The 13,037-nt window shown below is 49.6% G+C and overlaps 2 protein-coding genes across 3 annotated transcripts; both read right to left on the bottom strand.

The window, feature by feature from the left end:
• Window positions 1-965: 965 nt before the first annotated feature.
• HOXA1 (homeobox A1) lies at window positions 966-3,651 on the bottom strand. 2 transcript variants are annotated; one of them, XM_033194238.1, is made up of 3 exons: window positions 3,208-3,649; window positions 2,910-3,004; window positions 966-2,446 (listed from the first exon to the last, which is right to left on the bottom strand). In XM_033194238.1, the coding sequence occupies exons 1-2, from the start codon at window positions 3,559-3,561 to the stop codon at window positions 2,945-2,947; spliced, it is 414 nt and encodes a 137-aa protein (XP_033050129.1). In that variant the 5' UTR covers window positions 3,562-3,649; the 3' UTR covers window positions 966-2,446; window positions 2,910-2,944. The 2 variants fall into 2 exon arrangements, with proteins under 2 accessions (XP_033050129.1, XP_033050128.1); XM_033194237.1 differs by having other exon boundaries at window positions 2,910-3,651.
• HOXA2 (homeobox A2) lies at window positions 966-10,865 on the bottom strand. Its single transcript, XM_033194236.1, has 4 exons — window positions 9,773-10,865; window positions 3,208-9,128; window positions 2,910-3,004; window positions 966-2,446 (listed from the first exon to the last, which is right to left on the bottom strand). The coding sequence occupies exons 1-2, from the start codon at window positions 10,155-10,157 to the stop codon at window positions 8,389-8,391; spliced, it is 1,125 nt and encodes a 374-aa protein (XP_033050127.1). The 5' UTR covers window positions 10,158-10,865; the 3' UTR covers window positions 966-2,446; window positions 2,910-3,004; window positions 3,208-8,388.
• Between the last annotated feature and the right edge of the window lie 2,172 nt (window positions 10,866-13,037).

Here is a 13,037-nt window from a genome sequence, read left to right on the forward strand (position 1 = left end):
ACACCCTTTGGGGAGGAAGGAAGTCATATGTCTGTATTTGTTTTCAATGTCGTAAATTCTCTGCTCTACTGTTGGTCTAAATAAAATGCCTCCAAAAATGTGTGAAAGTAAAGGAAAGCAATAAAGAGGCCTGGGAGGAGAGCCACTTTGAACTCTATAATTTGCTGGTTTCCTCTTTTGAGAGCAGATATGTACCTTGGTCAGAAACAACTTGGATATTGAAAGGCTTCAGGGTAGCTTCCACCTGGGAAGTACCTGTTGAGCCCAGAGAAGAAAATGACTTTTTTTTTGCTGGGTTATGTGGCACGGAATTAGAACTATGGATCCATTACAGCCATGGTGGCTATGAAATCAAAGCTGAGTCTGAAGGGAATGAGATATGCAACCCAGAGATGGGGAAGAAGGAGGGAAGAGCCACAGGAAGGGATGGATGTTGACAGGAAGAATGGGGGAAGGAATGCAAGGGTTTACTAAAAACACTCCATTTGAAGGGTGGAATATATCAGAACTCTGCGTGACAATCCAAAAAGAAGGAAGAGGAGTGGAATGAGGGCCCCATCCTCACAACAACTTTATACTGGAGCTAATTAAATGTGAATCTCTTAGCTCTTGGTTCACTGATGTGAGGAAAGACTGACTGAAGACAGTTCTGGCTTTTGAAGGGAGTTCTGTGTATATATATGTCAACATCCAGTTGGAGGTGAAAAGGTTAGCACTTGACCCAGGAAGTGTCCATGTTTGTTTCAAAAATAAATCTGCTTCATAAATTTCTTCATCAGTCTTTTTTTTTCCATTATGAGCTTTGATTATAATAAAGGAGCTGTTACTAACTTTTATTCAAGAAAAGGCCCATCTCTTTGAAAATATTTACCACCCTTCTCCCTTTCCCCTCATGAAATATGCCAACTTCGTAGGAATTAACAAATTGTAGCCCAGCCAAATACATGGATGCTTAAGCATACCTGAAACTTGAGTATATTTATTTATTACAGACATCCTAAGACCCGTAAACTCTGCTCTGGATCATATCTCTCCAGGATCTCAGAGCTATTCATGATTGTACAGGAAATGGGGAATATCATAGGCTCACAAAGGATAACTGATAGAACTCAGTGTGGTACTTCGGGGACATCAAACATTGTGCGACATGCAAAAGACTATTCACGAATCACACAAAATATACATTCATTGTGCCATCCATCACATTAACAATTGACCTGAAAATACATTATATCCAACTAAGATAACTAGAAGGAAGAAGTTGGTTTGAATAATACTTTTAGGTTCTGAATAACCCAGCACAAATTTTAAACAGAGGGTGGCCCAAGAAGAAAGGAGTGGGGATTGGGAAAGACTTAGCACAGGAAGCTGGATTTCTGAACTTTGTGCTCTGCAGGGCTTCTTAAATGTAAGAACAAATTGAGGCTACCCTCTGAGGCATCTGATTGGGTTTAAATGAGGGAATTTGTTCTTTCACTTATAAAATTGTACCAGTTTTGAGAGTTTGCCCACCCTGTTTTAGTAACCTAAACATTTCTAGAAAATCTGTATAAAGATAAATCTCTTAGGACAAAGTATTTACAACCAGCAAACTCACACACATGAAAATGACTTAAATTAAGGGATGAATTAATTGTGTAAACACATAGTGTATCTCTTCTTCGTGAGCTCCTGGACTCTCCTTTCACTATATCCTACTTTCAAGGACAAGGGAGGAGAGCGCTGTACATATAGTTAGATAAAAGATGAGAAGATTCCTTCTGGCATGTTTCTGTTGACAAAGGGAACTATTTTCCAAAAAGTCATCTGAAAGGAACAGTAGGTTCTGTGAATTCTCCTAAAAGCAGGAGGGATGTTAAGGCCCACCAGAAAATGTATGCTGGCACCCAATCTGGATTAAGGTGTTAACCAGGCACCAGGTCTCTGGTCCAGAATTATCTGCAAACATATTATCCTGGCCAGGAGTTCCCCAGATAGGATCAGAAAGGAAGAGACTGTAAATGGAAAGAAAGATAAGCTAAGCATGTGCTTGGGGTAAGAAGTCCCAGCCCAAGGAGATGCCTGGGCTGTGGTCTGGGACTGGAGCCGCCTCAGTGGGAGGTGGTCAGAGTGTCTGAGGTAGAAGACCCTGGGGAAGGAACGCAGGGCGAAGAGCTGGATTTCTCTGAGGATTCCTCGGCCTTCTCGTCGTTTCCTGGCGGGGTGGCTGGAGAGATGGGCAAGAGACCCTCCTTCTCACGTTTCTTTTGCTTCATTCGGCGGTTCTGGAACCAGATCTTCACTTGGGTCTCGTTAAGCTGCAGGGATGCAGCGATCTCCACCCTGCGGGCGCGCGTCAGGTACTTGTTGAAGTGGAACTCCTTCTCCAGCTCCGTGAGCTGCTTGGTAGTGAAGTTGGTGCGCACCGCGTTGGGTTGACCCAGGTAGCCATACTCTCCAACTTTCCCTGGGGCAAAGTGGGAAGCCATGAGATGGAAAAGTAAAAATTTGTAAACTGACTTGAGATTACCTACACGCTTCATGGCAACACTCAGGTAAAGAAAAGATCAAGAACTCAACACAAATCGGGCTGTGGAGGGTGAGTGATGAGGTGTAAAGTGTTAACCTGAAGTCAACCATTAGCGTGGTCAGATCGGTGATTAATGGAGCCTTAAGATATTAACAGAACACTACCGTCACAATAACCACCCCCACACACTTCCTACTTCCCAAATGTATAAAATCCTTGAAAACACACCAATCCCTGAGGCTTCTTTGCCCCAACACCTGTGGGCACCCTCTCCATGCACTACAACACTAGTCTTAAAGCCTTTAAAAAAAAAAAGATAATTATTAATTTTCCTTGGAAATTAAGCATACCAGCTCCTTCCAGATTAATCAAGGAGCATCCACCAACCAGCAGGACTGACCTGTTTTGGGAGGGTTTCTTTTGACTTTCATCCAGTCAAAAGTCTGCGCTGGAGAAGATGTCTCCGATGCAGGGGAACGACAGGCTTCTTGGTGGCTGGCGTGGAGAGGGGACAAGGAGTTATTATACGTAGCCAGGGCCAGGCTCTGGTGCTCTTGTCCATATGAGTGGTGAATGTACTGAGGCGAGCCCACCGCGCCCCCGGCATAACCCTGGTGGTGGTGGTGATGCTGGACCATGGGAGATGAAAGATTTCCAGAGTAAACAGCGGGAGCGCACTGGGGGTACCCACCACTTACGTCTGCTTCCTGATTTAACGCGTAGGGGCTGTAAGGAGCAGTGAAGTTCTGTGAGCCATAGCTTGGACCACAACTCGAGTGGGAGTAGGACACCCCCAGGTTCCCGGAAGTCTGGTAGGTAGCCGGCTGGGGGTGGTGATGGTGGTGGTGGTGGTGGTGGTGAGGCGAACCGATCTGCACCCCCCTGCCCACTAGGAAGCGGTCGTCGCCGCCGCAGCTGTTGGTACTGACCGCGCACGACTGGAAAGTTGTAATCCCATGGTCCGAGGGGTAGGCTCGGGCTGAGCAGGTCCCCGAGTCGCCACTGCTAAGGATGGGGTATTCCAGGAAGGAGTTCATTCTTGCATTGTCCATCTGTCACTGAGTGACCTGGTCCTGCGAAGCCCTGGGTGACCGTGCCAACTTTCTCACTTCCTCCATGGGGCCTGAGAAGAAAAATGATATGAATGTACAGTGCGCAAGGGGGGGGGGGGGGCGGGAGGGCGGAGGACGCTAGGGGAGGGGCACGTGACGGTGTCAGCCAATGGCTGAGCCTCCTGCAAAAGTTTGCCGGCTTCCGCGGTGATGGATCACCGTTTCAGTGGCATTTAAATCCCCGGCGCTCCGCCGTCTAGGTGACGCGCAGTCGCCCCCCCAGGCAGCCCAGGCGGCGGCAGCTGCTGCGGCGACTGCAACGGCAGATTTGGAGTGCTGGAGCGAAGAAGAGCAAAGGCTGCCTTCTGCGCGCGCCGGACTCCACTGCCCGCCCCACCAGGCCTCCAGGAGGTGGGGGCTGGGAGGCGTCCCCCGCTCCCGCCCCCTCCCCACTGTGCACTGAAAGATGAACTGGCGAGAGGTGAGAAGGGAAGAGGGCTCCCGGCTCTCTCGGGGCGGGAATCAGTGGGCGGGAGTTCGCCGGGTGGCCGCAGGTTCGCGGGCCCAGCCCGGAGCGCGCCCAACCGGAAGGCGGGGAATCCGGCTGACACCGAGCCCCGGGTTCCCAGGCCGCCTTCTCTGCTCTGAGGCTGTGCTGGGAGACCATGGGGCTGTGAGGAGCGCACAGAACCGTGGCAGAGGGCGAGGCTGGGCCACCGGCTCTCCAAACGCGGAATGGAGAGGGAAGAGCGCAGAGGGCTGGCTGGGAGGAACTCGGGTGGGCGTGAAGGAGACGAGGGCAAGAAAAGAAACTTCCCTTCTTCCAGGAGAGTCTCCGAAACCCTCTCCCTACAGCCCCCGCTCTTCATTAGCATGGCAATGAGGAGTTTCTGTAATTCGACCGGGGAAGGGGGGGTGCGGATGAGCCCTGGAAACTGGGCTCGCCGGAAAAGGCCGGGGGGGGAGGGGGCCGGGCTCTTCTTCCCCACCCTCCCTCTCTCCTCGCTCTCCGCCGTTTCTTTCCCACTCAGTTTTGCACCGGGAGCCCTCCGGGATGCGGACCTACTCGACCGCCGGATTTTTAGGGGTAGGAGGCGGGGGAGAGAGATGACGCTGGCGGACGTGGCCAGCGTGGGGGCCGGGCCGTGCGCTGCAGGCCATCTGCCGGCGCCCGAGACCCAGGAGCCTCCGCTCCCGCGTGGGCCTCGCAGGGCCGGTCCACAGCTCCAACAAAGTAGCTGAACTCCCTTCGTTGCGTTCCTCTTTTTCTAGAGGGGAATGTCAGAAGAGAGAGAGAGCTTCCTTTTGTAACCTTCCTTATTCTGCTGCGCGTCTAGAGTGGGTGTGGGGACTGGCAGGTGGGAGGGGCGGTGGACAGATGGCTGATGGTGGACGGAACACTTTACCCCAACGACACCTCCTCCCCTTTCCAACTGGCTGAGTAGTTGCTTATGAGAACCTTCAAGTCTTTCCTTAGAGAGACACGTGAAAATCTGACCCTCATCCCAGGCCAGGGGTCCTGTTCCCCATCACCCTCCTTCTACCCTGACGCTGCTGAGGTCGTTAATTGTTGTTTACTATGAGGTTTCACTTCAACCCTGGGCTTGTAGAGAGGAAAAAGCCAAACGGAGACCAATAATTGATGCAGTCTTGGGTAGGAGAAATCGAGAGCTCGTCCAGGAAGCTTTGCAGCCAATGCTGTATAAATTTTACTCCAACCATGTGTACAATGTTGGAATCAGATGAAATTTATAGTGAGGAAAGTATGTGGGTTTGGGGTTTCCACTCTCCTTCAGCCTTTCCTCCCCTGTTAGAACAAGGAAGGTTTTTTTCAAGGCAGGCACATTTCAAATATGTTAGTCACCCTTTCGGTCTTCTGTATTCTGTTCTCCACGTACCGAAGCTCCCCCAAACCTGTCCCCTCAAGAGGGAAAACCCATGCTGACTCTGGACTCCCTCAGTAACAATGAAACATTCTCCCCAAACATTTCCTTTCAGGATGGTATTTCTCTGTGACTTTGATCCATTCCAAGCATGGTTAAGAGGGAGCAGGAGCAGGAAAGACCCACTTCCTGGGGTTGGGCAGCCACCCCTGCCCCAGTTTCGGCTCCTGGGAATCCTCCTTCTGGGGAAGGGGAAAGGCAAGGCGGTCCTCCTGGAGGTGGCTTCCTTGGGAGCGCCAGCTTCCAGCGGCAGGGAGAGAAAGAGCTCCTGTGGGGCAGTGGGCAGGATGTGAGGAGGTCGGTGCTGGCTATGCGAGCAATCCTTCCTCCAAGCCTGAGCAAGTCGGTACATTTTCCCCCGCTGCCTCATTCCTGTACCTTGGTTGCCCTCCTCAGCCTGGGTTTGCAGGACCCCCTCGGCTGCAGGGCGCCTGCCACAAAGCCGACCCCGGCAGGAGCCACTCTCCCTCTGCTAGTTCGCTGCCTCGGCGCTGCTCTCCCTCAGCCTCTCTTCTCTCCTGGCCTCTTTTCGGGGGTATCCTGGGTGGAGTGTTTTTCTTGGGATCACGAGCTTGCACTCGCACACAGGCCGGCAGACACACAGGCCCGCGCCCGCCCTCCTCCGCTTACTGTTCCCGGCTCCCCGCAGGCCGGGCGCTCGCAGCCGGGCTGGCTATGCCTCGGCTGGCAGCCCAGAGCGCCGCTCTCCGGGAACAGCAGACAAAGGCAGCCTCCCCTGGCCTCGAGCCCTTAGGCTTCTGTAGCTCGGTTCTTTCCCCACACCCCTCCCCCAAGAAATTCTGGGGGCTGTTCCACCCAGCAGGAGATCCTTGGCCCTCTAGGCAAGTAGGTCAGCGCCCCAAGACTCTTTCAACGCCTTGGGAGACTGGGTGAAAGGCGAGCTTGGTTACGCTTAAAATGATCGCCTACAAGCGGTTCTCTTGGCTCAAAACGCCTCTTTCAGGGCTTTTATACTAGAAAGGAAAGGAATGAGGAGGAGACAAAACGCCGCCGAGGCCCTGAACTGTTCATGGCATACGCGGCTCAGCCAAGCTGTTGTTTTAAAAGAGCAATAAAAATGAATTATGACTAAACGCCTTCTAACTTAATGCTTTCAGACGGGGATCCCCGGCAAATACGTAAGAGGATTTTTATTTGTGCATGTGTTCCTGCAATTGATCTCTTTGACGACATTTTCATTCATAGAAAGCGTTTGATTTATGAGCGTAGGACGAATCGCATCCAGGAGCTGCGCAGCCCTGGCCGCGACCGGGACGCCCTGCTCCGCGAGGAGCTTGGGGCCGGAAACCAGCCATAGTCCCCACACTCCGCCGCAGCAGCTGGGATTTAGCGGAGGAAGGGGCGAGGGAAGGTAGGGAGCAAACCTATGAAGAAACATCGCGTTGTCATTGGAACTTCCAAGCCTTTGCTGTTAAGAGCCAGGTTCTTAAATCAACCCGTCCCACACACATGTTGCTTACATGCTGTGTTTTCTTACGGTAAGTAAGTAGGCATCAGAAGAGAACTCAGAAAGGGAAAAATAACGTGGAGAGACCTAACAAGGGAGGGGGATAAAAGCAGCAACCCAGTGACACACCCTAGATCACGTTTTATTGATATTTCATTTAAAGTGCTTTTCTCTCTCTCTAGAACCCGGGTTAATTTATAACCTAGGGTGTAGAAACACACCATTTTAAATCTCAACTTGCTAACCTGACTTCGAAACATTAATGATCCATTATTAGCAATGTAAACAGATTTAAGAATGAAATATTGATTTTTCTGACCCTGAAAAAAAAAAAAAGAATCCTAGAGTGACTGAACCAGAGGATTGGAAAGAACATTTTCTGGGGTGCATTTTCCAGATAGTAATCACTGTTTTGTTTTATTTTTGTTTTTCTCTGTCTTTTAGGTCTGTTTTGCCTGAACCCATCAAGAGCTGGGAGATTAATCAACCACACTGAAAATGTGGAGAGATTTATGGGGGAGGGGGTTGAAATGTGGATGTTTGAAACAAAAGTGTATAAATAAATGAATTGTTGATAACTTAGTTATTGACCTGGAGACTGGTAGCTTATTAAAGAAACTCCATGTTACTCATTCCTGGAGTTGGAGGTTTCTGTAGGCACTTTATTTCTCCACTTTCAAGAGCTTGGGCTTGGCCCAAATCTTAGACTGCCCAATTCTGTCTCTATTACCAATTTAAATCTATGGCTTGAACCTGTGCACTGAAAATCAAATCTATTCCCTTTAAAAAGAAGGAGGAGAAGAAGCAAAAAAGCAAAAACAAACAAACAACAACAAAAAAAAAACACTTATTAGAAGCCCTAGTCATTTTTTGGCTTTCTGTTTTGTTGCTGTCCATAGAAGACTTTGAACATGCCGCCTTAATAAATGTATTAAAATTGAAAAAGAGGATAAATTGTGACTAGAATTTTATTTACCAAGTTAGACTAAAAGAAGAAAAGGAAACTGTTATGAGCCTTGAAAAGGGGGAGAAAAATAAGAAAGCTATTTATAGCAAAGGAGAATTTATTCTACAAAAAATATGCATGACAATGCATCCTAATGTAATACAAAAATAAAAAGAAAGTGAAGATACAATTAGATGATCACTTTCTTGCAGGTCTCATATTGCTCTCAGGAAATCACATAAAAGGTGGTTGAGTTAGGTTTAAAACAACTAAAACTCCAAAATAATCTGTAAAAGATTTCTCTGTTTGGAACTGGGTCAGGGAATCACTAAACAGAAAATCCTCCACATTTAAAGGAGGGAAGGGGTAGGTCAAGAAGAAAATAAAAATAAACTCCAGAATAAAAGAAGGCAAAACCACCTGGTCAAAGGGGTTTTTGTTTTGTGATGCTTTGTTTTGCTTTAATGTTTTTAGTAATTCAGATGCTGCAAGTCGATTGTGGTGAGTGTGTCTGTAAAAAAGTCAAAGCTGTCAGCTGAAATATCTACGGGACTGTCGAGGGAACCTGGCAAACTGGGTGAAACTGTATCTGAAAGCTGCAGGCAGGAATCTGTGGAGAAAACGTTAAAGTCCTGCAAAGAGGGGACCTCGAGGGCCTCAGGACTGTCATTGTTTAGGCCAGCTCCACAGTTCTGGCCCATTGTTGACAAGCAGTTAGGAACAGTGGGTGACTGGTGCTGAAAATGTTTCAGATTTTTCTCATTGCTGGTTAAAGGCGAGACTGGGAAACTTTGGGAGTCGCCATTGTGTCCATTGGGAGCCTGCTGCTGAGAGAGGGCATTTTGCTGAAAAGTGTAGCCTTCCCTCTCCAGAAGGGCCCCAGAGACGCTAAGGGCTTGCTCAAAGAGCGTCTTCTCTTCCTCGTCCTCCTCTACTTTCTCGGAGTCCTCAAGGCTTTTACATTTCCCTTCGCTATTTTGGTTTTCCTTGCACTGGGTCTGCCTCTTGTGCTTCATCCTCCGGTTCTGAAACCACACTTTCACTTGTCTCTCAGTCAAATCCAGCAGCGCTGCAATCTCCACCCTTCGGGGTCTGCAAAGGTACTTGTTGAAATGAAATTCTTTTTCCAGCTCTAGAAGCTGTGTGTTGGTGTAAGCAGTTCTCAGGCGCCGCGATCCCCCGCCGCTGCCATCGGCGATTTCCAGGGATTCTGCGGAAAGGGAAACCAACAAGAGACACACGCACAGTTGGAGGTGGAGGGGTCCGAGCGGGGTTATTCCACTGGAGAATAAATATAGCAGAAAAGATCAACTGCAACAAAATGGCCGCCCCTGGATGCAGTAGAGCTATTGTGCTGCCTTTCCCGGGAGCCCAGCCTGGGGAGACCCCGTCTCCTCCACCTCTATCGAATTCATGCCTGTGACTCCCCTCAACCTCTTCATCCGGGAGCAAACTTTATATTAGTCACAACACAATTTATAATTAATGCATCAGCTGCTTAGCTGAGCAAGAGCGATCTATCACTCTTCATTACTGTCAAAAAGCCAAACTCTAGGACAACTAGACAGGAGGAGGTCAGTTCCAACTCAAATAAATCATCCCACATTACACAAGTTCGGGAAAGTTTCCCCCCACTTCCTAAAAATATATATGTCTCATTGTAGAGCACAGGATCCCCTTTCCTCTCCATCAAACCCACTCCTGAGCCCACAGGGGCAGGGACAAGGCAACCAAGCATCTCTCCCTCTCCTCCTTCTCTCCCAGCCCACTCTCCCCTCCCCCAACAGCCACTCTAGGGGCAGCCCGGGGAAGGAAGAGGGTCCCGGAGACCTGGGGCCAAGTCTTTGGACTGACCTTTGTGGCTGAGGCAAGCAGGGCCGGTGGCTGCGGCGGCGGCGGCGGCGGCCGGCGGAAGTGCGGTTTTCTTGGCCGCCTTCTTCTCCTTCATCCAGGGGTATTCGGGCGGCTGCAGGGCGCCGGCGGGCACCGGGCTGCCGCGGCTGCCCGCGGGGCTCGGCTTGGGGCGGCCGCCAGCGCCGTGGCGAGGGTGACTGCCGGGGTTCAGGCTGGGAATGGTCTGCTCAAAAGGAGGAGGAATCAGTGTCGAGTGTGAAAGCGTCGAGGTCTTGATTGATGAACTTTGAAATGTATCAGCGACAGGGGGAAAAGATGTCAGGCACTCAGCGAGCGACGGCTGGCTATTGATAAAACCAATCTCTCGCTCAAATTCGTAATTCATGGCCTTCTCCTTGGAGCCCCCTCAGAGAAAAAGTTCCCTCTTTTGGAGGGGATTTGGGGGGGCAAGGCCCAGGAAAAAGGCGAGCGCAGAGGAAAAAAAAAATCTATCATAGAATATCGCTGCTAGGGTGTTTTTTTTCTAATTCACTGATTACAGCCGTATGGGGACCGCGCTACTATTAAACTATTGAATTCATGGAGACAAGGTTGAAATTGGACCGAATTGGCTGTCACATGATTGCTTCTGCCCAATGACAATTTGGGCTTTAATCAAAAGAAGCCACTGTCTGTTTGATTGATCCAAAAAAGTCGGGAAGGAACGCCTCATTGGGGGCCAGCGAGGCTTTATTTACACTTTTTTCAGGGCAAAAATACATATATGTTGGTGTGGGTGGGGATGTCCCGGAGTACGTGGGGGCGAGGGTGCCTGAGCGCCTCCTGATCTGCAAGGATCTGGTGTGTGCGCCTGGGAGTGTGTGTGTGTGAATGTGCGCGAGTGTAAGCCCTGCTGTCGGTCCCGCCGGCGGCTGCCCTCTGCCTCCCCCGCACACTCCGCGCATTGTTTGGGACTGTCGGGAAGACGCCTCGCACCTCACAAATCATTTAAGCACCTCAGTCTGACGCCTGCAGTCATTAACAAAGTAATCCATTAATCTTCAAAGTTTTGACACCCGAGGGCCCTGCATCCCAGCCACATAAGTTCTGTTAAAGCAGGAGAAAGGAGCAGAGGGAGAGAGGAGATGCGAGAGGGAGAATAAAGAGAGAGGGAAGAAGAGAGAGATGGAGAGATGGAGAAAGAGAAGACAGAAAAGAGAGAAGAAAAGAAAGATTTTGGTTGGGAGGGGGTCCTCCTTTTCTTTCCCTTTTCCTCCTTCACTTTTCCTGAAACCAGTTCCTGGATCTCAAAACTGATCTCTCTCGGTCTGTTTTGCTTCCTGCCTGTCTCTTTCCCTCTTTTTCCTCTTCTCCCCCTTTCTCCCTCCCTCTCTCTTATGTCCGCCTCCCCTTCTTCCCGCAGCCTCTCGCCCCCCTCCCAGTGTCCAGCCCAGAGTCTGTGCCCCCGGCCCATTGTTAGCAGGCTATTCCACGGCAGCTTTGCATCTGGCTCCGGCGGGAAGCGGAAAACGGGAGGCGGCTCTCAAAGCTTCCCGACCTTCCTGCGCCATCAACTTCTCAGGAGTGGCTGGAGAAAGATGCATGTGCCAAGCGAGACAACAACCCCAGGTCCATGTGTCCAAATCCCCGTAGCCAGGGCGGCGGCCAGCCAAAGAAATGCCGCCCCGAGCAGGCGCGTGCGGCTCCTGGCATTCTGGGTTTCATACCCGTAGGGCTCGGGTGCGGTGAGTATTTCCGATTTCCAGAAAGTCTGTTGGAATTTACCAGCAAGGAAAGAGAAGATGCTTGTTCCTCTCTCTCCCTCCCTCTCTCTTTTTTTCTACCCTTCTTCTTGTCCTTGACACTCTGGTTGGGGGCTGGTTGGTGTAGATACAGCGAGTGCTCCCTGGCAGCCTGAACTGCCTCCCACACCTTCCTGATCCTTGGGCACCGGGGATGTTTGCTTCCGGGTTCTGTTGTGGGAAACAGCACTGCGGGGGAGAGGAGGCGACCCAAGGAGGAATTATAAAGATTCTCGTTCTCCTTCATTCTCTTTTTTCCAATTCGGAGACTTGAGACTGAGCGCATCTTGGACGGTGCTAGAGGGTTCAAAAGATAACACCTTTAGGTACCAAAAAATAATTTTTAAAAATCCACCAAGCCAGAAAGAGGTAAGGAGGCTAAGAGGTAGATCTGGAGGTACCTCTTTTCCCCCCCAAACCCTAAGGATGGGGATTCGCTTTTGCTTCCTTTGAAATAGACCAAGTGATCAGAGTCCCCCAGGCCGGCAGGCATCAATGGCAGGAAAATAAATCATTCTGATGGCCAGGGAGAGAGAGGTTGGAGGGGGAGAAAAATCTACGTAGAAAACAAGAAAGGACAACCAAGGAGCAAAGTCAGGACCCCATCTCTGAGGCCAGCATCAAAGAGGGTTTGGGGTGGAAATCAGAAATAAGTGGCCTATATCATTGACCAACCCAGAGCATTGCCTTGCAGATGGAGATGCTATTTCGGAAAATGTGAGGTTTTTTAGTTTTCTTGCTTTTATTCCAAACAAAGCTCCGAAGGAAGTCTGGGCACGATCAATCTTGCTCACCAAAAGCCTTGACAGCTTCTAGCCCTTAAGAACACATTTCAGCTTCCAGCTCCTTCCAAGATAAAATGTGACCGAGCAAAGAGGAGAGCAGGAAATGCAAGTAAATAAGGAAAACTAGTCTTTAAAAAAATATATTTGGCAGTGAAAAGGATTAGGGCTCCTTTTAGGAAAGGTGCTTTGCGGACTCTGGGATGGCTGCTTTTGGCATTTGTTTGTACCAGAAAATATTACAGGCTTAAGGGAAGGGGGGTGCAGAGAGGGAGCAGCGCTGCCCCCATATCTCTGAGGCTTTGTCAGGGGCTGCGTGGGTGAGAGCTTTCTGCCGCCTCAGCCACCTTAATTCAAATACCATCTGGAAGAAAACCCTTTTCTTTGACCACTCAACGCTGAAATCTTCCCCAAGTCTATTACTTTAACTCATGAGATATTTTAATAAGGATTTCTTTTTAATATCTAGGAAACTGGGGGGCTGAAGTCAATACTTTTTTCTTTGAAAGCCAAAATGAATGTCTTGACTGGTAAGATATGGGAAATCACATTAGAATCTCATTTTAAAATCTTAGCCCTGGGGGAAGAAGGAAGCCTCCAAACCATCCCTCCCTCAGCTAAAGAGTAGATTTCAGAAATGGGTTCAAATAGTGATATCTCTGAAAGATCTTCATCCTTGAAGATCTTTATTTTTCCAGGTAA

This window comes from Trachypithecus francoisi, unplaced genomic scaffold (assembly GCF_009764315.1).
Source record: "Trachypithecus francoisi isolate TF-2019V2 unplaced genomic scaffold, Tfra_2.0 Lachesis_group4, whole genome shotgun sequence".
NCBI classification, from domain to species: Eukaryota; Metazoa; Chordata; class Mammalia; order Primates; family Cercopithecidae; genus Trachypithecus; species Trachypithecus francoisi.